The sequence below is a fragment of the Haliotis cracherodii genome, unplaced genomic scaffold, assembly GCF_022045235.1.
Source record: "Haliotis cracherodii isolate W230 unplaced genomic scaffold, xgHalCrac1.p SCAF_1, whole genome shotgun sequence".
In the NCBI taxonomy this organism is placed as follows: Eukaryota; Metazoa; Mollusca; class Gastropoda; order Lepetellida; family Haliotidae; genus Haliotis; species Haliotis cracherodii.
The window spans coordinates 62,232,525-62,259,205 of record NW_027266264.1 but is presented as its reverse complement, the minus strand read 5'-3'; the positions used below and the strand labels follow the sequence as shown (position 1 = coordinate 62,259,205).

Genomic DNA, 26,681 nt, shown 5'->3' with positions numbered 1-26,681 from the left:
AGAAGGTTCAAAACGTCTGGCAAAAGCAATGCTCGGAACCAAGTTTGCAATGGATGCCACGGAGCCACGTTAAGTCAGGAATATCGATATATATTTTGCCAAGCCTGTACATTGTCGAATGTTTAAGGCACTATTAGGGTTATTAACTACTAACTTAATTTGATCAGAGACGTTTATGGCTTTTACTTCTGATTAGGATGTCACAATTCAGATCACAATATTGACTGTTCATATTAAACCTTTGAAGTAACATAAAAAGAACCCATTTATACCGTTTCTGTTCGGTTTTCCTTCGCAAGTGAGGACCTCAGCATACAGTTGAAAGAATGATTCATGGTGAACGCGAACTGAATAGTGACAGACATTTCAAGAACATTGATGAGGTGAGGTGAAATGGGATTTAACTTCGCGTTCACGATAAGACGTATATAGCGATGCGCATTTACGCTCGTGCGCGTATGTGTTGGAGGAGGGGAAGTGCTTGCTTGTGCTAGTCCGGAATAATGCCGCTTTTATAGTGCTGGCCGCAGATACCACGCCGCTGTTTAATATGGGTGCCCTACTCACACATTAAGCCGATCAAGTCCTGTCTTTTCCACTAAATGGGTCAGGCAGGGTAACAACAAGTGCCATCTTCTAAGGTCTTTTGATATGGTGACGCGACCAGGGGATCGAACCACCGACCTTCCGCCCTCTCCACAAACGCTCTCTTGGGAAACGTCTCTCAATTGCAAGGAAAAGGTTACATTAGTTAATTACTATTGTGTCGAAACCTTTTGAAAGATAGAGCCGATCTGTTGTCAAAAGGTACTCGTATATATCGTTAGTCACCCCTGATTTGATTAACTGCTTGAGATGTTTCCTTTTTACTTGGTGTCAACATCAGTTTTGTTAGAACAATACATATGCAGCATGACCCGACAGCTGGGTGAAATATTATTTCTGTCATTTCACTCTTTAACTTCGACCCATTAAGTTCGTGTTTTGGCAAAGGATAAAGACAATCGATTTACGTAAAACAAACGTGTTGCTCGATCGCCGATCACATCAGGTTGACATATCACAATTGAATCTATCTACGTGAAATACATCAAGTAATTCTTGCATTGACGGCTTTTAGCTGCAGCATAAAATAGCCGTCGTGTCTCTATACCGCAATATCGGTAAATCCTCAAGGCAAACGGAACTTGAGGTTCTACCACACGAACAAAAGCATTTGTCTTGTTATCAAGCCTGTTGCGAAGGATCTAACGATGACACAGCCTTATAAAATCAACTTAAAGAGACACTTTTGTCCTTGGCAATGATTGGCCGAGAGTCATAATCCATGCAGGCCATAGATTAGTCCTTATTAATCACCGATGCCACCAGTCAGCTCTGTGTGACTGTTTCCCAGCAGATAAGGCGACGGGTTGGACAAACACAACAGCATTTAAACCACGGACAGGAATAACAAACAGTGAGGGTTGAGGGAGGATCTCTTACAGAGGACCTTGGTGACGCAGTCTCATGTTTGTTGGAGTCCCTGGCTAATGCCACGGACAAAGTAAGACGATATCGTGATCAATAGCAGGAGAAGTGGTGGGACGTATTGACAAACGGCGTGCTGTTCACGGGCTTCGGTACTAAAGTTTATTACCGGAATGAAATCAAACAGATTCTTTAAGTGACTTTCATTACACGAGGTAGGTTGCTGTTATACCTTTCGTAGGATGCTACTTCTACTTAGTTGTGTGAGATTGTAACGTTTGGACATGTATGTGTGTTTAGCTCACAATATGTATGTTTAATATTACGTTATGTCAGTTGAATAGCGAAAGGGTGAAGTTTCGTTTAGTTAGGACTAGATTAAGTAACCATTCATCCATGATTCCAACCGCATGTAATGTAGGTATAATTCGCACAGAATGTTACAGCTCGTCATATTACTGTTCTGTAAAGTTCTGTATTTTCTAACCATACCTTTTCCGAGTTATCGGAAATGTAACTTACTGTGAACATTACAGACATGTACACTTAAGTTGCCGAATTTGAAGTATATAAAAGCGACAATTCCCTTTTCATAGCCAAGAAATGCCTGCAAAAAGTAGAGTCGAATCCGATTGTATCAGGAACACGCGTCCATGCAACACCATGAAATAGTGATGACACCAAATGCTCGCGAAAAGATGAGCGTATCCGTATATATATATATATAACCGTCTAAACCAAATGTGATTGAATACTCTTCAAAAATTCATATATCCCTATATGAACAGTTTCAGATGTTAAAACAATATACAGGAGTACTCTCTCAGCTGTATCCAAAAAAATTCTCAAATTGAAAGAAGCTTAAGCCTATATTTTGCAAGGCAGCCAACCTCAAAGCTTTTTGTCACCACGGCACTTAATGCAGGGGACCGCCTCCGTGGTCTAGTGGTAGAGCGTCCGCCCGGAGAGCGGAAGGTCCGGGGTTCGATCCGCGGCCGCGTCATACCAAAATACGTTAAAGGATGGTACTTGTTGTTACCCTGTCTGGCGCTCGGCATTAAGGGTCTAAAACAAGGACTAGTCGGCTCGGAGTCAGTATACTGTGTCTGAGTGGGGTATTCATGTTAAACTGCGGCATGGTATCTCAGTGAGCTAGCACTATAAATCGGCATCAGTCCGGACTAGTACAAGCAGCCACACAAATACATACACGTACATGCACGTCGCTATATAAGTGCAATAATTGTGGACGCGACGTTAAACCCAATTTCACCTCACCTCACTTAATGCAGGGGGATATAGTCGTCGTTTCGTCCGTCCGTAATCTTTTTCTTTCCGGAACCGTTTCATATAAGAGGTGCATTTTCGATTTGCGGATGATTTTCTCATTTTCATTTTTTTTTCAATTTCCATGGAAACAATTTTGACTTCAAAATTGGTGGTGGATTTCGTTTCCGGAGCACAACTTCAAATTGTCTTTGAAAGTATTTTCATCCAAACTTGGTACATGTATTAACAAACGGCTGAAGTAGTGCCTTATAATCTGATTTTCCCGTTTTCATGGAAATAGCAGAACTTAACAAACTATTCCACATTGTTCATCCAAACTTGATACGTGTTTTATTCAGGGGTTGAAGTGGAATAGGTATTCTTTCATGACACTCTGCCTACACAATTACCAGGTTGCCAAATGGTGTCTTTTGCTACTTATAATTAAGAGTGTTTAGGATTTATATTTTTTGGCCGTTTCTATGGCAACAAGTTTGACTTTAACTCGGTCCATACCTGGTATGTACCTGACAAAGATATACAAAGTTCCAAATCCCAATTCCATGGTATTGTTTGTCTTGATAGCTTAATGAATACTTACAGACAGATTAGACAAAACTTCTCTCATTAAGTTGGAATTAAAGTAATAGTAAATTCCTTAATGGTTCTTTCGGTATTTGTCATTTGCTGATGGCTCGTTTTTATATTGTGTTAATATACAGTTTAATGTATGAAATTTCTTTCCTAAACATATTGAATGGGAAAGTGTTTTCATTATTGAGTAGTTTACGTTCGACGTGCTGTACTGTAATGGTATAATTCAAAATTGGCATATTTCTATATCAGAATGTTGTGAATGTTTTTAGTCAAGAAAAACTGTATTAGTGTCTTAGTTCAGATTCGTAAAGCTGCAATTGGGCTCTCAGTCTTAACAGTGTCTTGGAAAGGCAGCGTAGTATCGACCGAACGCACCCTGCTTCGCGGAAAGAATAACCTCAGGAACCCTTTCAAGGCTGTGAGTTGCCGTGCGTGTGTTAACCAGTTAATAGCAAATCAGCAAGAAAGAATGCCAGGGTTTGTGGAACAGTTCTGAGACTGTGATTGACGGCGTTGATGGAGATTTCAACATACACCCCCTCCGAGGTCCACACATTTCTGCCAACGATGTAGAGTGCCTGGATCAAACTGATGTCCTGAAGAGGTAGAAATCTGACTGACGATTCTGATGAATAGGAGGATCTTAAATAAGTTCAAAGCCACAATCGTACATTGAAGCCATCGCGACGACATACGTGCGACGAGGTACATTGTCCTCATGGAATCACACACCTTTGTGAGTTTTCCACCACGTTTAGCTTTGATCTTCACACGCAGATGCGAAATCGAATAGTATAATATTGGTCATTAGTGATCTGAACTTTAGGGAGCCGTGAAGATCCGGCGTAGAATAGGTCTTCAGTAACTCATGCTTGCCATAAAGGGCGACTATAATTGTCGTAAGAGGCGACTAACGGGTTCGGGTGGTCAGGCTCGCTGACTTGGTTGATGCATGTCATCGTATCCCAAATGTGTGGATCTATGATGTCACTGACTGGATTGTGTGGTCCAGATTCGATTATTTTTCAGACCGCTGAGTGCTGAGTGAGTTCATTTACAATTCAAGAAAGCCATCACATTGCAGCTACTTTGCCTTCTTAATCGGAGGAGATATTAGATCTTTCTACTCCTTTGCCTATTGTCTCTGGGTAATAGTGGTGAACCCAAGACTCATCCATGATTACAAATCGTTCAACACAAGTTCTGTGTCTTGATTCAAAACGACATTTTCACATGAGGTCATAAACCTGGAGGAATCAGAAACCAACGTGCTGAAAATTCATTCCTCAGAATGTTCTTACCTCTCTCATGGGAGTCAACTGTATTGACTATGTGAATAATACACATAGCGATACAGGATATTAATGCAATATGATGGTCAAAACACATCATCATTGCTCGTCGCCAAAATGCAAATGTGCAAATCACAAATGTGCGCGATCTACACGAGAAACATAAACAAAAGGCCCATGAAAGTGCAGGGTTTTATGTTCTTGTTTGTTTGTTTTTATACGGGAGTTGGAACATGCCGCGACGAAGTGAAGCAGCAAGAAGCAACGCCATCAGTTACAAGGAAACGGTTGAATCCAGGTCGCCCTTAGCCAGGACGTTTCATGTATCCCTACGTATCATTACAAGTCACTGGAAACAGGAAGGGACTTCACGTGACTTTCCCAGATCGGTAATCCACTTTTGACCGCCATAGCCCCAGACCGTTACGCCCAGGCTGGATACCTACGGCTATTGACCACCATGGCAACTTCTACATCATCCGCCAAACCATATTTGCGTAGGATAGCAGCCCAGGCGGAGAGGAACCGCCACGTGATGCAGGTTTTCCATCAAGACAGTCTGAAGGAGATACCATGTTGATGGACCAACATAGTCGACTGCGACGTCAGAGGTAGCTACAGTGTAGGTGGTGCAATGTACAAAACCGTCATTATTAAAGCAGATGCCTTCACAAGCATTTAATTCATCAACTTGTGTACTCATTAAATCATCACATCCAACAGAATCAGCATCGATAGTTTAAATTAAAATGAGCCTTTTTTAAAGGCACGTCTGTTATGACTTATTAGTCAATTATATTAATGCTTCGAGTTCTAATTAGACCGTAGTTTAGTCAAATAGTATAAAACTATTAACATTTGGAATAACACTTAGCGGAGTGCGCCACTCTCCTTAAACTTTTATTTCGTTAATAGGCCAACCTTATGTATTACCTAACTGACGGATATATCTGATCTCACCTTAATAGTGTTATCGTTATAATTGTGGCATGTTTTCTTTCAAGTAATCATATGAACACAATAATTCATTATTCTTAATTTTGATACGTCTTGTTTTGATACCTATTTAGATGGTTCTCCTTTACAAACTTAGGATCAACAGAAACTATACCTCTTAGTTGATTTTACCTTATGTTTGATTTTCAAATGAAACTATTTTAAGTTAGCGATATTATATAAATAAAACATAACTGTACTGGCGCTTAGTCAGCACTCAAAGTATACTTCTACTTGATTTTATTTTCTGAAATTTAATTTGAGTTTAATTTTACAATGTCTCCAAATACGCTGCTGCTGGGTATCTTCGGCATCTGATCCTTACAAATAAATACATTTACCTTTTTCGGCACAAATGTACAGCGTTTGAAACATGGTACGGTCATGTGGATGCAAGTTCATTTGTTTCCCCAATATTCATTGAACCTATTTTTTTCGTAATTACTCAGCCATAGATTACCTTTTAGAAATTGTTGAGGACATAATGATTCGTGATGGTTAAATAGTCATAAACAAATTTAACAACATTTTTTTTTCGATTTTCAACTACATGTACAACTAAATCGGTAACGTTTGTCCCTTAGTGTACAAGGAAATGATCTCATATGATATAAAATTGTATAATGACTCGGTACTGTAATATATTTTACTGTCTTAGAACTCGAAAGTCCTAATGAATCCACTGTTATTTCAACTTATACACAAGATTAGAAAAATGATTTTCCACTATTACCTTGGCGTGAGATAGTTCTGACTGAAATCGAAATAACATGTAATTAAACACATTGAAAACGCATAATCAACTTTGAAATGAAACGATTTTGGCAGTGCATCTCGAAACGCATCGAATGAGATTCGAATCGTACGACGACGTTGTTGTGTTTGATAATCTCACGCCTAAATACCCAGAACAACTTAATTTCATTTTTGTGACCATGTTGCCCTTTTTACAAAAATATGCGTTTTCTAAGTGTCCGCATATGTGCAGTAAGAACGCAAGTTAATTGTGTCTGGTAGTTTATGAGGAATTATGCATTTGATCCAGAAAGATATGCAACCCTTCCTTGGCCATATATAGGATAACCAAGCACCTCCAAAACTTTTGTGAAGAAGAGATCGCCAGGATCTCAGTCTATAAGAGCTGTGTCCATGTGGACGGGTTTGATCAAGATATCATCTTTGCAGTTGCAGAGTAGTGGGTAGTAGTTTCTATTCCCTACATATTTTATGTTTGTCTGAATTGCCGCACATATCACACCCATAGAATAAAATTGGTTTGATCATGGCTTCATACAGCCTCTTCAAAGACATGATATGGAGACGAGATTTGATAATACACGGTACATATCAGCGCATGTGATTTCTAAAGAAATAAAGATATACAACGTTAATGCCAGAGAACAACCAGTCTGCCGAAATAGACAAACTGGGAGCAAAAAGCAAAGTAGAAACGAAAACCACATGGAAAAAACTGATTCCAAGGGAAATATTTACACACTCAACAGAGTTCCATGAATCAAGCTGAATCTTATCAAATGGACATCACTGAGTGGGTTATCGATGAGTGAGTTAACTTAAGCAGTATCTCAGTTCTATCACGGCGCGTCAGCTAAATGTGTTAGGGAGAGCCCTAGATGACGAAGGCCATCAGCTTTAAAAACAGCACTGGTATGGTGCGGATAAGCCAAGGATCACAATCAGGGCAATTCGGAGATTCAATCATACGATCCTGGCACACCTAGGATCATACTCCCATATTTCCGGACAAGGTCCAAACGGCTTATTCATATTAAAACATTTGGACCAATTCTGTGTAACAATGTCCAGTGAATCATCCTTTCACTTTCTTCAAAGATACATTATCAGATATGTATAACAGAAATGTGAAGCTGTTTTGAATTATGTTGATGCATGCAAACGTGTTTTAAATCATCATCACCATTATTAAGGGAGTGGGTTTGGTTTAACATCGCTGCGAACAGTTTCAGCTCGATGTGGAAGGAAATCCCGAAGTGATACTCATCTTAGACATTTATCGCTTTGGTGAAACCAACTAGCACAGGTATGTATGGTGCTGCAAGCCTAGAAACATACACAGGCCTAAACGAAATCATCTATCATAAACTTTCTGACGTGCCTGAGACTGAGACGCCTTAGACGACTAGGCCTCACGTGCCCCTACGGTCATTAAGTTCTATGTAAGTGACAGGTGATGGTCCTTTGAACACCATGTAGAAGAAAAGGCCATACATGGTAATCAATATCCTTTTAGTACAAATCGTATATTTAGACACATCGTAAGACATTTTCCTTTGAATATGGTGTTTCATGACATGTCTTGCTCATTAGCAACAATATGACAATGGAGAGATAATCATGCTTACTTTTCAACGCTACTGTTTGTTATTTCGGCATGCTAAGTGAACACAACAGTGTCAGCATCATTTAAACATTCTTAATAACCACCTATTCATGAAGAAAATGAATCGTTAGTTACATGTACATCTGACTTTACGCTTATTATTTGCTTTAACACCAAATACGTGGCTAGTTCCATGACGTCAACCATCTGCGATGTGCTGCAGCGTAAGGTGTGATATGAAACCTTGGTAACAGTCGTAAGTGCCCCAAGCCAAGTTATTTCCTTCATGAAATGATGCTTTATCATCTGTTGATGTCCAAAGTGGGAGGGAGAATGTTATAACAGGACAACGTAATTTTAGGATAGGACAATGTAATCTATTTAATACTCTTTCCATTCTTTTTAAGTGTACACAATGAGGTCGGCTTAATAGTCTCTTTTCAGTGTTTTCCTCTCCGTGTTTGTAAAGCTGCATATTTTAGATGCATAATGTCTTAAAAACTTTGTTAACTATTTGATTTGTACAATTGCTGTAGAGGTGGAGATAACATGAACAGATTTGCGTGGGAAGAAGGTGCACAGGAACGGTGACTTTCCTGATAACGTGGAGTCGTTTACGGGCGGCCGTCATATGGCTGGAATATTGGTGGGTGCGGAACGCGGCAACACACAAACAAACAATGCCAACCTTATCGTGAACGACCCGTGACGATCCAGGGTGGAATAGGTATTCAGCAACCTATGCTTGCCGTAAAAGGCGACTATGCTTGTCGTTAAAGGTGACTAACGGGTTCGGGTGGTCAGGCTCGCTGACTTGGTTGATGCATGTTATCGATCCCATGTGCGTGGATCGATGCTCATGATATTAATCACTGGATTGTCTATTAGATTCGATTATTTACAGACCGCGGTCATAAAGCTGGAATATTGCTGAGTGCGGGGTTAATCAACAAACCAACCAACCAACCTTATCGTGAACAAATCTTGTCATCACTGACTTTCAATGGTCCATTAATATTATTTCTAAAACTATTTTCCCGTTAACTTTACATTACAGAAGTGCCTTTCATCATTAAGGACTGAAAAACTCATGCAACATGGCATCATTGTTTTTACGTGAGAATCGCTTTTTTCTGTCACGGTTTTTTTAAAGGCCAAGGTCTATGGCGGACGGGGCACGACAAAAGGCTTATTGAGACGAATAAATGTACGTAAATTCATTATACCATCAGGTTTATGTGTTGGGGAAGGAATGATTATGGGCGGAAGGACAGGTGCCATCGATTCAACGTGTTTGGGCGCGTGGAATTTGCGTACACGATCCAATACATAATGTGTGAAGCCCATTTCTGGTGTCACCCGCCGTGATATTGATGGAATATTGCTAAAAGCGGCGTAAAACCATACAAACTCACTCACTCAATACATCCTGCTCAACGTTTGATAGGGATGATCAGATGTGTCATTCTATTCAAATATACACTTGACATATACAGTATATTATGATCATCAGTTTTATCTATCATAGTAAGAAAAAAAATTCCCCATCAAAGGTGGAGTGGTATGTTTATGAAATATTTCCAAGTAAGGATAAGAATTTATGGATGAACAACTTCTTTATTACAATTATTGTTCATCCATAAATTCTTATCCTTACTTAGTACTCCAACTTCTAAATGCCTATCAAAGAAGAAATATTTCCAGATCAAAATGATACACCACAGAAAAAGCTAAAATTCACAGTTTCACTCAAGTGTGTCTATTCTATTTACCTCCATGTATTCTGGTTTGCATGTTCAATTTTAATGCAATAGTCGACGCTATAACGTCACATGGTCGCTTCCCGGTGTACCTTTCCTCCGCATTGTATTGATTCATTGATTTCCCGTTGTTTGTGTTTGTGACAGGTGCCACCGGTGGGACAGGATACGCTCCCCTTTTCGCGAATAGCTGGAATCATCACTAACTGGTAGTGATTATGAACGCTTACTTCTGATATGGTCGGAATGGTACAATGGACTCTGCTTTCGGTAGTGTATTCTTATGACTATGGAAATCTTGTTTTTGTCACTTCGTTTTAACTGATGTGACGTTCACGACGTTCGGTGGTTCTCTAACATTTGTTCACACGCTTTATGTTTGTTTGTTTGTTGTTTAACGCCACACTCAGCAATATGACGGCGGTCTGTAAATAATAGTCTCGACCAGACAATCCCGTGATTGACAACATGAGCATCGTTCCACGCAATTGGGATCGATGACAGGCATCAACCAAGTCAGCGAGTCTGACCACCCGATCCCGTTTGTCGCCTCTTATGACAAGCATAGTCGCCTTTTAAGGCAAGCGTGGGTTGCTGAATACCTATTCTACCCCGGATCTTCACGGGCTTTATGACGTTACACGTAACGCAGTAAAGCATTCAGTAATGAACCAAACATGTGCCATTGTGCGACCAAATTGTCTTTTTGTAAACTGCTCTGACAGCGTCTTACTCGGTAGACTCTCCCCGTAACTGAATACTAGTGTATATGCTTGCAATCCCAAACTGTTATTCTACGAATTTAACAAACATCTTCGTGACTGATCCTGAATAACCCCTGAGAAGAACAAATCATAGTATATCGACATTCACACTTCATGCTTTTGCTAAAAACGAAACTAATATGAAAGTGATCATGAATCAACCACGTGATAATGAACCATGTACATTGATTAAGTGTTGAACGCGGTTCAGCTGTCAAAGAGGTCAAGGGCCAATTTCTCATCCAATCAATACGTATGGAACCATTAACTGATCCTTGCTAGTAGTTTGCTCCATAGATTCCTAGATCTTGGAAACAGCGAACGACTTGGCACTGCTGGGAAACACTCAATAGATCAAATCTTGTGTGGGCTCCTAATCACAGTGAGTATTCTCAACACGATTCAACGACACAGACGTGATTCAGACGCCATTTATTTCACTTGTCTGGAGCCGGAAGTGCAGACAGTCCAAGGAGTTAACTTCCTGATTTCTACGTCGCACGCGTCAAATTATTGGGGTTGAGTTGACCGTTGCGTTTCTCAGAGCTCTCAGCACGCACGTTTGAGAAATATTAATACAGTGATATTGTAACTAGTTCCCATCCCATACCACAGTTACAGTTAAGGTATGTGATTTTACTTGATATTGACACATACAAAGTAATGTGCTACAGGTGTAATTTCTGTAGAAATCATTGTCCTGACTATTATCGGTCTCATTTTAAATTGGCTATGGATATTGTTGATACTGAAACTTAAATTTATTGGACAATTATACATGTTGGTAAGTTCCGATCACATTTTAACATTACGGATGCTTCGTAACTCTTTCCAGCGTATGTGTTCCATCAAAAGAATCATCTTTTATTAACAATGCCATTAACTTATGACCCCACAGTAGGATCATGATTGCGACACATTTCTCCGTTCGAAAACAATGTTGTAACTCGTTTTTCCATTGCTCCTCTTCTTTCGATCCATAACTATTGGCGGCTGCTAACAAGATGAACTTGCCCATCCTACCATGGTGTCTCATATCTCACGGCACAACCATTCCATTCAAGTCATTTCTTGCTCATGGTCATTCAAGTGTCAACGTTGATGATGATCAATGCACGGAAGGCAGTATTCAGGACCACAACGTGTATGCATGAATATGCACGTGTAACAGAATACTCGATATTCACTGTACACGTTTAACTGCTGTTTTTGTTGACAGTGTTTTTCCATTATTCAACCAGATGCCCCTTTCAGTGTATAGTAATGTAACGTTAACATCTTCATTTGATATTGTTTCAAACGAGTCCTGGACACATTAAAGTTTGGATGCTCTACTTTGGACAATTAAAAATAATATTACCCCATACCATAACGGGACATAGTTTTCGTGGATTAATTTTACAAATACAGATGTATAATAACAAAAATATTGATTACCACATATATACCCACATTTTGTTCTTTTTGAAAATCGATAGTAAAAGACGAGTGTTAATTTTAGGAAAAGATGCCATGAAGCAAACTTAATTGAAAATGGATATGTTGTTTTCATCTTCAAAGTATGAATCGAACAATTTCCTCTTGTGACTTTCAGTGATATGAAATAACGATTCTTGCTTGCTGTTCTTCAAGAGCACAATGTTCCTTTTAAAGGAACTCACCACAATGTGGCGATTTCCTTAAACCTACAAAGTGCTACGAGTTCGTAAACGACCCTTTGTCAGTAATACTGATGTACAGTAATGATAGTTGTGTTTGTCAGAAGGGTTCATAGGCGTTAACGTTCGGCATCAAACTTTCAAGTGCATGATGTGAACACCGTATTCAAACGATGGGATGAAGAAATGCGACCATTCGTAAATCATATCCTAACGTCGACTGTATTTCAATCTATTTTAGGGGGCAAAGGTGGTCCTGTCTTCAAAGGCCCCACCATTTCCTGTACAGTGTTGTGTCCCTTAGGCACGCCAGGAACCAATGAAATCTGGGTTCGAATCCAGATTTTGTTTCTGGGTTTGTCAGCACCATACTCGTGCTCGTGGGTTTCACCAAATGGTCAGAGACATGCATCACTGCAGGCATTCATCCCACAGATCAGCTGACACGCCGTGATATAACTGGAATACTGTTCAAAGTGGCGTTAAATCCAACTCACTCACTCAATTTATCTTAGCCAATTCTTTTGTTTGCTGTCATAGGTTATTGATAAACGATTTTACACGTGTTATCGATATATCGAATATTTCAAAATACCGATACTGACACATGGTCTATTACAACGATAAGGCTTCATTGGTCAGAAAATGGGATAATCGTTTTGGAAACTATTCGTGCTAAAAAACGTATTTCGACGACATTTTCATCCCATTTTTCCTTTGTAGAATTTTACAGTGAATCATCAATCAGAAGTTATTGACCCCTACCATGTAAAGGAGATTCCAACCCAACGTTTTTTCCCTCTCCAAGTTAATTTGCTTCTTGGCGTGAAATATGGCAGTTTAGAGTTCTATGCCTTGAGCTTAATTTACTTTTGCTGACGTTATCACCAGTTCCATTTGGGTCTATAACACATGGCCCATCGCCCCAGTGGAGATTCTACTTCAGGAAACTCTTCAGGCAGTTGATAATTAGCATTACGACAGTGCAACATGGGAATGGACACCGTAGCAATGTATTAAGGACGTGTTAGGAGCGATATCTTAATTTACCTGTTTTTGCATAAAGAGCTGTCGGGTTGATGTAGAGATTGGTTTAACACGGACAAGGATTGCAGAGTATATGTGGGTTCGGTTGACTGTACCGTTTAGGAGTGGATTGGATCAATGGTATATCGGTGTGCGAGGATACGTTAATTCGAGGTACGTTAGTTGAAGTAGATAAACATTAAGTGAATAATACATTTTTAGGAAAGTGTTGACCCTCTTATGATACTAAATTTTAAACTGTCTGATACCACACTCTACATGTTGTACTTAAAGGGAGTCTAGGCTCGAGCTAACCGGCAGTCTCAGCATATTTGATTCAAACTTCAAACAAACATTATATTATTGTATCAGTTAATAATCACCCTAAACATTCATGACCACAGATACTGTCTCAGTTTGGCACAAAGTCTCAATTTCAACGTCTCGACATAAAGGGAAAATGGACACAAGATCCTGAATCCTGGTCCGCCTTTAGAAAGATTTTAACTGAAAATGTCGCAAGGGCTATTCTCACACATCACTGTAATATCAGATGTATAACCTTTGTCACGATATGCACAATCATATCTTGTATCGTTTCATAAACATGTGATTATTGGCCACTGTCAATGGATCCAGGGCAAGATCATCATGATTACATGGCAGGTTCAAAGGCCATATTAACACGAGTGTATGTGAATAAACAATCAAAACATTATTAACAAATTATTAACAAATTATTACCTTTCTGACTCTCTTCCTTGTCGTCGGGCTATCAAAAATAAATCATGCTGACATCAACTCTCAATTGACATTGTTGAATTATATAATTATCTTTAGTAATGCCCAATACGACATCGTCTTTTGTTTAATACCTAGCCATGTTGGAATCATTTTTAACACAATGCCTCTCTCTGCAACAAAAGCAGCACAAATATGTGACACCGATTCTGATCCCATACAGTGATATCAAACCTGATATTAGATGTTACATCAGAAATCTTAAGTGGTATACCCACGTAGATGTTCACAATTACAAGTAATTAAACTACTTGGGTCATTTGAGATCATTATGCGACATTGTCGTATTGGCCACATCAGAATCCTCCGCGAGAATCCCAGTCAAGCATATTTTGCTTGATTGTGGGGATTTCTCCACCACAAGGGATAAACTTTTCCACGCATCATCTGGAAAAGAACGTTTAAATATTAGAATTCATGTTATTACGTTTATTTAAAGAAAATATAATAATATCAAACGTTTTGATTGATATGTTTTGGATAAAATAAAAGAATAAAATGAAATCGTAACTGACATTCACTGTTAATGGCTGTGGATATAGAGGGGTTGAAGAAGTGTAAAGTGATTGTCCCCAGAGAGTGTACGTACGATCAAGTGATTCAAAGCAATTTTATTACCGCAAGGCTTTTGATCGCAGAATATGCGTTTTATAAATAGTCTGCTAGATGTGTCTGCAAATTTGCCAGAAGCTGGAAGGGGAGTCATGTTAGACTCCCGGTCGCAGAGGTACCTTAAGTCCCCGTGGTCACCAGTATAGTGATCAATGGCCTGCCTATTTAGTGTACAGTCAAATAAAAGTCGTGACATTATAATCTTCTAATACTAGTTTTAAATACAAATTTGTGTATGCTAGTTATTTTTCTGTCCATCGTCGACAACTGTTGTTAAGGTCTACCGTTAATTAGTGGATTCGTGTGTTTAGCAATATTTCAATCATCATAAAAGTTTCTAATGTGTTTCAAAGATATATGTGAAGTGCTAAACACAAAATGCACATTTAATTCTTAACGAGGTAGATATATTGGTGATAAATTTGAAATAATATTGTCTTCAAGAGGTACATGTTTAATTGACAACTCATTGCAGTGGTGGTAAAATAAATGAAACATTACATTTCATTAGGTACAAAACAGCAAATCCAACATTCACAAAGTTATCGGCCTCGATCCATATGTTCATTCGTTTGATTAAATGTGGTTCAGTTTTATAACCTCCTGAGCTAAACACCCACAAAGTCAGTTTGTGTACAAGAGCTTGTGACGACACAAAATATATATTTCAGTAAAGCTATATGTAACATGACATTTCGTTATAATCAAAGGGTCATATTTGAAATACTCCTAACCGGATGGTACCTGATTACCTATGTTCCCAACAAACTAGTCATAACAATATGTTCCAAGTCTCCATGTGAATCGGTTTTACGTATAGGTACTCGTATATTTGCTGTATCACATTCAAAATCAAGTTGCAAACACATCTATCACCAACATATATATCCGTAGATTGTATATTTGATGTAATAGCCAAAACATATCACCTGTCCCCTACAATGCGCATATGATAACGACAAGACCGCCTCCGTGGTCTAGAGGTAGAGCGTCCACCCGGATAGTGGAAGGTCAGGGGTTCGATCCCCGGCCGCCTCATATCAAAAGACATTAAAAGACGGTATTTGTTGTTACCCTGTCTGGCGCTCGGCATTAAGGGGCTTAAACAAGGACTGGTCGGCTCGGAGTCCGTATACTGTGTCCGGGTGGGGTATTCATGTTTAACTGCGTCATGGTATCTCAGTGAGCTAGCACTACAAATCGGCATCAGTCCACACACACGTTCATGTAGGTCGCTATATAAGTGCAATAATCTTGGACGCGACGTTAAACCTGAAGAAACTAAATAATGTTATTACATACAAAGCAAGATCATCCATACCATTAGAATATAAGTGACAAATCCCTTTTCATAATCAAAAGAAATTTCTGCTAAAAACTGAGTCGATTGTACGATTCCAATTTTATCATGTAAGCATGTATTTAATAACCACTATTTAATAGTGATAGCATGTGTTCGCATAAAGGTATCTTACGCCAAAGCGTATCTTACCCCACCGGTGACACCCATCACAAACACGTGATAAGGCAAGTTAGTTATTCTCCTGAAATGAATATATGATTGAAGTCGAAATAGGGAACAGTGTCAGACATCACGTTTAGCAATGACGCGTCAAATTTGAAAAAAAAAATGTCCTCCACATGTTTACCATACACCTTTTTGAAACGTTTTTCTAAGGCCCTGTTACCCTGTTCAAACAACGTTTTGAGCAACAGTTCTAGGACGCTCTTTGACATCTTCTTTGAAAAAGCAGGCTCGATTGCACCTCTAAAGTTAGACATCTGTCACTTTGAATCTTTATGCAGAGATCTAAAAAGAGGAGGCGGTGTCATGGTTCAGTAAGGTAAGTCAGTGGAAAGGAGTTAACTATTTGACTATGACTGAACGATATCAACTACCGATACACCTGAACCTGAAGTTAACACCCAAATGCCCTTGTTATTAGTCCGGGCAGAAATTCTGAGGCGAAAGTCTAAAGGATAACTTCAGCAGCGGAGCACAATTTTGTGCCCATGGGGATGCCTATTTCTTTTGCGAAATGTCCTAGTCTTGCCTTACGTTATCAAACGCAGCATGGAAACGAGACATAGAACTGACTGAACGATCGAATCACCCTTAAATATATGCTTCTTACTGGCATGATTATCAAAGGTAAATCCAATTAATTAGACTGTGCCTTATATGCAGTTGGAAAGGTTGCTTTTGCTTTGAAACTGTCGTATTCTTGTTCACAAACTCGGTTTAGATATTTTTCAAAATATCAGCGATGTTTATTGTACAGATATATATCTCCAAGCGATATAGGATTTACGGTAGTATCTTAAAAGTACATTGTCAGCTGTGAAAATAACCCAACTGCATTGTTTGTGTTTTCGTAATGCGAAATAATGTGTGCAAACGAAGTTACACCTTTCTTTTCGTAAAAAATGACATTCAAAGATCTTTCGTAATAGCTATCCTACGTGACTAATTAATCACGTTTTATGTAAGATAGTTACACATCAAAAGGAAGACGTCAATAGAGTTTGATTTAGAATGGTGATTCATTTACGTACAAAGCCGGATTATTCTTAAATGTTTATTTCAGGAATCACCTGAAGCCTTTCGTGTCTGCTACCTCCCGATAACCGCTTTGCGCAGCGTTTTCACCCACAGTGTTAACATTCACATTCAGAAGGCTATCGGCTGACATTTGAACTGGAGCTTTTTTAAATCTAATATGCCTAAATTATATTTGATATAAGATCCAGGCCGACAAATACATCAAAACACAACATTTAATACAAATAAATGTAGCAATCAAATGGGAATGGTATTATTGCAGTGTGGATTGTACGTCTATAGTATTCGAGATTGAGTCGTTTAAGTCGTTTTAGGCACCGACATTCGGTGAAGAGTTGCGCTCCCAATGCTTGAAACCATGCACATCTAACGAAAGTTATAACGTCATTGTAGCTTAAACTATGTATTAAAACCTGAAATGGTGGCACTTTCCATTTAATATTATAGTGTTATTTTAGAGTCAAAACAAGTAAAGACTAATGTTGTGATGAACTTTTAGTTTTCGGTTTGTCTGCCAGCCACAGTACTATGGCAATATAGTACCAGTAATCATAATCACAAACATAATGGGAGGGCGTAGTTTGATTAATGTAAATATCAAATGTAGATTATGCAATGAGTTTAATAAGAGTGTCCAACCCATTGCAAGTGTATTCCCAGCTTTGGCACAAACACTATCTTAAGCGACATGATGGTGTAGTTCGATCATTTTATTAACGTCTTCGCCATGCTTTTGGTTTTGACACAGAGGTCCATCCATCATGGAAAATGATAAATACAAAATTCTTTGGAATAGGCCCGTTTACAGCCTTAAGACGTATCTAGGAGATACGCCAACAAACCTGATCTTGCCCTTTTTGATAAATCTAATGAAATCATTTATATCATTCCCTTTTGACACTAATGTGATTGGCAAGATTCAGGAAAAACGTGGCAAACATGCGGACCTCGCTTTCGAAATGTCACGCTTGCATCCCAAGTACCAAGTTGTCCGATTTCCAAATGTTCTCGGTGCCTTAGGTTTGGCACCTCCCAATCTGTTGACTGACATTGGGACTGACCATAGGTTCGAATCACGGATGGCCCTGATTATGTTTCTTTGTCAGCAACACACACCCATGCCTTTCAGCAAAGTGGTAAACGTAGAATATGTGCGCCTTCCGGGCACATAAAGCTGACACGCCGTGATATAACTGAAATATTGTTGAAAGCGGCGTTAGACCAAACTCACTTATTCACTCATATAGGTTGTCGAAATATTTTTTTTTTTTAAACCAGCTTTATGTTATCTGTGTCAAATAATAAATATTAGGATGTAAAACCACTTTTATTCGACTTTGGGTCAATATACATAATTGTCACTAAAACACATTGACACAAATCCCTGGCAACCCCCAAGATAATAATGGTTAGTGCCCTAGTGAAACTCTGATTTTAGTGTTTGTCAACGTTCACTTGTTTCACAATAAGTATTAACTGTAGATGTATCATCTAGCTGCTGCAAGAACCAACAACATTGATCATAGATTTCCAATGCCTCTGAAATATAGCATGCGCACAGCTAGCAATTAGACGCAATGATTGATTTCCAGTCAGTTTGATTGAAAAGCGGAACATACAAAGAATATTTACATCTTGTACAAGCCAGGTCTAATTATGGTAAGACAGGAGAGAAGTGCGTACTGTATGGCTTGAGGCTTGCGGCAATATCAAAACCTAACGTTTCCTATCTACATATACTTCAGACGAATGGAAACTGCATTATGGATTCCTGAAAAAGGGCTTTAAGACTGTCCATGGATTTGCAGAGAGAGGTTGCTTTTTCGAGAATCTGTGTTTCATGTTGCTTGATGTGCAATGGAAACATACAGGCGACCCTCTCATTATCACAGATAATATGATTTTGTTTACTGCTACTAGAATTAGCAAACAATACTCCCCAAGGTAACCCGAAAACGAGAATTCCTGGTGGATCAAGAACCTGTCATGTTTGTGCAAGCTGAATTAGTCTCGACTGGCGTTGCTAATGCACAACCTCTTGATGTCAATCTGCGTGGTTAAGGGTGCCTCATTTCTTTGAGAACCACGTTCATCTTTTTGCTGTATGAGGCAGCTTACGGCAGTATGCTCAGCATGTAGGTTCCTGTAAATTAAGGTCGATAGTGTTCGAAGATACGAGGAGAACGTTGCCAACAGCGTCAACTGGATTAACCATATCAATTATATGTATAACTGTGGGCGTTCTTTTTCTTGTGCAAGTGGCATGGATATGAATATTCAAAATCATTAATCATGTTTTTAGTTACAAATGCAAGTGATATGTTCAATCTTTTTCCAAAAGCAGACACAGATGTCCCTTTTGTGTATTGCTTTGCAACACAATGTGCAGACCGCCACCGTGGTCTACTGGTAGATCGTCTGCCCAGAGAGCGGAAGGTCATGGGTTCGACCCCCGCCCACGTCATACCAAAAGACGCTAAACGACGCAAATTACGTTAAAAGATTGGGTTTTGGTGCTAAACTGCGGCATGGTATCTCAGTGAGCTAGCACAATTTAATCGGCTTAGTCCGGACTACTACACACGCGCGCATGCACGTCGCTATATAAGTGCAACAATCTTGAACGCGACGAAAAAACCCCGTTTCACTAAGTTCTGTCACTGAATTGCCAAAAACTATTCACATGTTCAAATTCAATATACATTTGAATTTATTCTAAGATGTGTAAACTGCAAACCCATGCATCTGGTCGGCAAATGTCCACATGGGTATATTGCTAAAACAGCGTAAAACCATACTCACTCACTCCAATGTCTACGATCCTTGTCATTTTCCGTGAACATAAAATATATAAGCCTAGGTATCCTGGAATGGGGATATTCAATACATAAAACTAATTATCCCGGACAGACAGCCCCATTTTCAAGTTTCTTAATAGGTCGCTGGTTTCCTTAGCGTCAGTGACGCAATGCCAGGATGATCACGGATTCAAAAAACAGATTCGCCCCGAGTAAGATCAATGCGCAGTGACGTGAAACACCATTCCACACAGGTTTATCGAAAATTGTAATCGTCTTCCGGCTTTCCTTCCGCATACAGTTCACAGGCCTCATATAACTGAACTACTGTTACAAACGGCGTTAACCCCAACTCCCCCAAAGTCATTTGAGTTTCAGGCCACTCCAACGTGACTAATTAACGTGTGGTCATCAGAAAAGTGAAGTCACATTAATTGCTTTCAAGTATAGCGAGATAATGCAATGGTTTCCTGCCAAACGTTAAAACAACATCACTTTGGATATCACTCTTTCTCACATTATTGAGTTAAGATGTTTGTGTTTTTATAACCTTTGCACAGAGTGTTTATTGAATCAACGAATTCTTCGAAAGAATCAGATGAGGGTGACATTTAAGTAGCAAAATATAGCTATACATAAAGCGTTTCGGCAAACAAATGATCGTGTGATTTGGGCCTAACAGAGTTTGATTGCACACTGGGTGAGTTGGGTTTAACATCGCTTTGAAGAGTATTTCAGTTGTATCACGTCGTGTCAGCTATGTGTAAAAGGAAAGCCAAAAGTGAAACGGGTATGGTGTTGACAAATCTGGAAATATAACCGGGGTTTCAGAGACACACCTGAGGAATTACACTCTGACTAGCGGCTTATGGCGCAAATGCCCCTGCACTCAAGTTTGTTGTTTGACACCGTGCGTTAGCTATGTGCCGATAGTCTGTAAATGATATCTGGACCAGGCAATCCGGTCATAGACATCATAAACATCGATCTACGGAACTGGGATACGATGATATGTATCAACCATGTCCGCGAGCCTGACCACCCGATCCAGTTAGTCGCCTCTCACGGTGAAGAACGCTGTTTAATATATAAATTCAATTTTAAAGAAGAACTACTAGTAACTTTCGTCTATGATTAAACCTATTCTATTTATTTTGTTTCTTGTGTCATTTCATATGTGGTGTCCATAGCCACAAGAAATCTCTGCTAAAAACACTAATAAATAGTGATGATTCCAGGTGCTCGCGAAAATGTAAGCGTATCCTGCTCCAGCGGTGGACCCGTGTCTTAAGTATTTGTTCCATATTTCATATTGCTGTACACAACTCCATAGAAACATATGAGTGAAGAAGAAAACAAATGTTTGCACAGTGCACTTGCACCAGAGATTGATAATTACCAATTTAAAATACATTGCAATGCTGTATTTTGATATTGAGCCAATAATCGTTTGATAATCCGGTCACAGAGTCTATGATAAACGCTTTAACGAACCACCTGGAGAGATAATATTTTTTTTAGCAGTAGAAAGATATCTTATCGTTGTGTGTTTGATTATAAGGTATTATTTATCATGCAAATCAACACCAGAGCCGATGAAATTGTAGTTCAGAACACCACTAGATAAATATTTAGAGATGCTTGTGAAAACTGTCGAAGCGGTGTTGTTATCACCTTTACCTTGATCGTGGAGCAAATTCACACGTCTTTCACCAGTTCGATCAATAAGTCGTTGTAAAACAGTTCACCTGCCAAAATACGTTAAGTCAATTGCGTAGGATTATTTTCATGATAAATGCCTAAAGAACAAAGAAATATGAAACTCATCTCGTTTGTCGATATTCTGAAATTATCATACACTCTTTATTCAAAAAAACTTTCAATATTAGGTAGGTATATGTTTAAGTGTACACGACCAGAAAACTAACAGAAGCAGTCCACATTCGCCGCCACAAGCCATCAATCAACAGAGATCAGGGCTATTTCATCTCATCCGCCTACTATGAACTCATCAAACAATAATCACATGTTTATTGGCTTCATGCCCCAATGGCTTCTAGCTATGTGTTTTCTGTCCATCGTGTTGTGATAGCATCATCCCTTTGTTGTCACACCTACCTATGTTAACCCACTCATGTATGCCCTTGTTGTTACTGTTAATCCTCTACTGTTAATCCTCCACTTGCTATATATATTCTGCACTATGTCCCTCATTCATACATACACAAAAATTGGCCAAATTGGTGTCACATTTACACGGACGGATCCTCAGATCCGACCTCCAAACACACGGGTTTCGGAGTCCATACCACACAACCAACTAAAACCACACAATCCTTCCGACTCCCAAATAACCAATCAATATTCACGGCAGAACTAATGGGCATGGCCTCAGCCCTCCACAATCAAGAATCCAAAAACCACCAAAAAATCCTAATATTTACTGACTCCCTAAGTGGACTACAAGCCCTCCAAAACAAAAATACCAAAAACCGACCTAAATTAATAAATCAAATACTTAAAAGCTCCAACGACCTAACAAAAGCAGGCAAACAAATAACCTTCTTGTGGATACCCGCCCACGTAGGAATATACGGTAATGAAAACGCCGAAAAAGCAGCTAAACTATCCCTCAAAATCCCAGAAATAAGCTTAAACTTACCCATCTCAAAATCAGAAATTAAAAGTGTAAACAAACAAAAAATCACAAAAAATGGCATAACCTATATCTAAACTCAAATAGCCAAATCAAAAGAGTGCTCAGCAAACCACTAACCAAACCAAAAATTCTCCATCCATCAAAAAAAATCGACAGAGTAATCACTAAACTCCAAACAGGACACACCAACCTAAATAACCACCTAAAAAAAATTAAAAAACACACTACAGGTAACTGCCCACACTGCAAACAACCAGAAACCCCAGAACACGCACTCATCCACTGCACACACTACCTAACACATCGAACCGCATTACAAACCACCCTCAATCTAAACAAGGCTCTCACTCTAGAAGCAATACTAAACCCACACAATAAACTAGAAAACTTCAAGGCCTTAGGCGTATTCTTAATCAAAACGGAACTAATAAAACGCATCTAAAACCATAATAACCTACCAAATCAAAATCACATAAACAAACAATCATCCACCATACCCAGCTCCCTTAGTTCTCCTCCCCAACCCCATCGGCATCTATTCCAAATCTCAAAATTCCCAAATTCTATATAAGCAACCCCTAAAGCCCCCTCTTGGGTTGCACAGACCACCCTCGCCCCTTTCGGAAACACATTAAATGGCCTGGCCGGGCCCGTGTGCGAAATACGCATCAGTCGGAAAGCGCACGTTAAATCTCCAAAGTAAGTAAGTAAGTAAGTAAGTACTCATTCAGTCTTGCTTGACAACGGAATAAGGATCTATACCGAAACGTCGCTTTTTACAGTATTAAAGAAGTTGTTATCCATTAAAATTGTGTCTATCTTGTCATCCGCCAACTTCTAAGTAATGCCTATCAAATAAGTTGATCATCATTTGTTGGCAAGCATAAGATATATTGGACCAATTCTGAAACAGATTTCCCACAAGGAGTGTGATAAAAATATAACCACACTATTCTACACTCCCCCCATTTACCACCATCTGATCTTATGACTGGAAATGAAAATATTAACTCTTCTATGTTAAATCTCATTGTCATATGTTTACTCGAGTTATGGATTCGATAGCCAGGGTTATCGGTCAATATAAAAGTGGCCATGGTCTTGACTGTAAATGGCCTTCTAGTGGAATCTTAATGGCAATTGGAGCACATAGAGATATATATACATGTATATATACCGAATCGTTATATCAAATATATGTACATATATTATCGTTGCGAAGGACGTCGATCTCCGGCAAATCGAGTGATTTCTGTATGATGACCATTACAAATATGGATTGATTTATCGCAATTCAAATGCATTATATTATACTAAATCAAACATGTTGGTCAATCTTGTGATACAACATGTACACACAGTTGAGTGAAAGTGAAACGTGATGCATTATTTGTTATGGTTGCACTAGTCTTATGTCATTGAAACTTGGCACAGAACGGAATCATTCACAGAGGTACATGAACGTGTTCAAAACGATACACTTTCAGAGCGGACGACGTTAGTTTAACAGACGCAATTTCTAGACTTTTGATGAATGTACATGATTAGGATACACACGTGTTAGATAGATACAGGTTGAATTAACATTGACATTCGTAGTGATAAAGAGGCTGTTTATCAATTTTAGTAAGTGTATAAATAATAAGTTGTTTCTAATTGCATACAATACACAAAGTGAATGAATTGACAATCACTTCCTTACTAACAATGAGTTGTATTCTTTCAGATAATGGCCACTATTGTGTACAACATATCAAACCACAGCACCGAGTCGTCACCTACAGCAGTGGAAATCAACCGATGGGATGATCTCTCCTCAGTACTGCGCGCTTACGTTCCATTTGCCCTTGATATTGACAAATATGTTACCCCTGTGTGGTGTGCCATAGGAATAATTGGTAACATTGTTTCAGCTAAGGTGTGGCTTCTCCGTCGAATGCGTAAATGCAACACATCAGCATCATACCTGACAGCCCTGGCCATTGCAGACATAACATTTCTTATTTTACACATATTTTACGAACTTCAATATCCATGGCAACGTGGCGCTCTAGATTTACAAGGATGGTGCCAAGTTTGGAACGTTATGTACATAGCGACACAATACATATGTATGCTTCTTGTGTTAGCTTTCACAGTTGAAAGGTTTCTCTCGGTATGCCATCCATTTGAGTGTGAAAGATTTTCTCGATCATCGCGATCGCCAAAGGTTATTGTTTTGGTTTTGGCCTCATCATTTGCGATGTCGCTGCCACAGGGATACTTCTGGCACATCGGGCAGAACACAGAGGAATGTCAAGTCCGGGAAAATGACGACTATCAGCACAGTAGTAAGTTCTACATAGTTTGGAACTGGACAACAGAGATGGTAATGTTCGCTTTGGTACCGATAATTGTCCTCATTCTCAATATCTGTGTATTGAGACAGATAAAGAGTGTGGGGAAACTCTACATTAGTGAGTCCGACTACCGAACGGCTAACGTTCGATGTACTGCAACCACAGTCACACTTCTCTGGATTTCCTTCTATCTCATCTTCACCAAACTCCCAGTCACCATTGTGTACGCTCTCCAAACCAGTGTCAAACTTGGAAAATCCATGCCGCTTGATGATATGGGCAATGACTGTACTTGGCAGAGCTATTTCTCCTACTTTGCTAGTAGGAAGATCGTGGAAGAGATTGCCCTATCCCATCATGCGTGTAACGTATTCATCTACTGTGCCACAAGTCGACAGTTTCGCCGTCACTTTAAGGCCTATTATGGAAGTCTTGCCTGTTCAACCACGCATACAGATTGTGAACTCGATGCCCCACAACAGCTCCAAGTGAAGAAGTGAAAATAGTAGTGTTATTTCTGGACCTTTTTTATGGAAATATCTCTGGTTCAAGCAACTATGTACACGCTATGAAGCGTCCAGTGAAGATAACATGATTCTTAACATATGGTGAAAGCCATTCAGCAGTCGAATTTCTTTCACGAAGAATACTTCTTGTAACTATAAGAATTGTTTGGACAGAATCGATTCTTGGAAAATTTCGTTTTTAACTCAAAGGAATTCAACCTGATGTATTCGAGTGAGGATGGCGTTAAAGCCATTAACAACATGTCACTAAACGACCATCATTGAACTTCACCGTGACAATAGTATTGATTTGTACATGACATTGGTTTTCTATTTACGCATGAAATGAGAACAATATTATTTAAGGAGAACTGAAAAAAGAAATAGAGTGAATTTCGAAATACACTTAAACGGTTATTGACATTATGTTGAAGCAAAAACATGGCCTTGCTCATCAGTTCAGACAGAAATATATGAAACATAAAAATTGGCATATTTAACAAATGTGAAGAGTAGATCATTATAACATTATAACAGTGGATATATGACAGCGAAATGGTTATTTATTTGAAAAGAAACAGCATTTAAACAATTTGAACTTAATACTGTATGCGAGCGAGTTGGGGTAGACGCCGAATTGAACAGTTAATGACGAAAGAATGGCCAAAGTGACGCCAGTATTGACGTCAATTACAAGCGCCGGCACATGTATGACGCTGTCATACAAATAATCTTTATGGTGTATAAGGTCCTCACTAAGAGCCCACACTCCCTTAGATTCACTGTAATTGTACATGTAAAAAATTTATCAACCATATTTATTTTTATCCATTTACGTTGAACCATTTTATTCAGAAGATACAATATATTTTTTTGTTCTATTTGGATTCATGTGGATCAGAATAAACATACTCCGATATATCTGACCTCGAGCTAAAGCATCTGACCTAGAGCTTAAGAATGTATGAGGAGAAAGTCGCAAGACATGAAAATCATTCATAAAAAAGAACGCAGTCTGCCGCGTATATTCATGTTTGCGCTTAAGCTATGGCGGGGGATGCTTTCACAACGTTTGTAATGCACATTTGTCTTCTGTGAATAAAAACACTTTCGCTTCAACTAGTATGATATAAATGTGATTGAGTACCTATCGTCATTCAGGCTTATTTCGATTCCATCGATTGCTAGTCTGCAATGATGGCAAATCGA

At 39.1% G+C, this 26,681-nt stretch overlaps 1 protein-coding gene across 1 annotated transcript; it reads left to right on the top strand.

Annotated features, from left to right (window-relative positions):
- Positions 1-1,390: 1,390 nt before the first annotated feature.
- Positions 1,391-26,480, top strand: LOC139466915 (probable G-protein coupled receptor B0563.6). Its single transcript, XM_071248642.1, has 2 exons — positions 1,391-1,685; positions 24,354-26,480. Exon 2 carries the CDS (start codon positions 24,357-24,359, stop codon positions 25,464-25,466), a length of 1,110 nt encoding a protein of 369 aa, XP_071104743.1. The 5' UTR covers positions 1,391-1,685; positions 24,354-24,356; the 3' UTR covers positions 25,467-26,480.
- Positions 26,481-26,681: the final 201 nt, after the last annotated feature.

Bases quoted from the DNA above. Each gene is read 5' to 3' on its own strand.
- LOC139466915 (XM_071248642.1), top strand. From the start codon at position 24,357: ATGGCCACTATTGTGTACAACATATCAAACCACAGCACCGAGTCGTCA.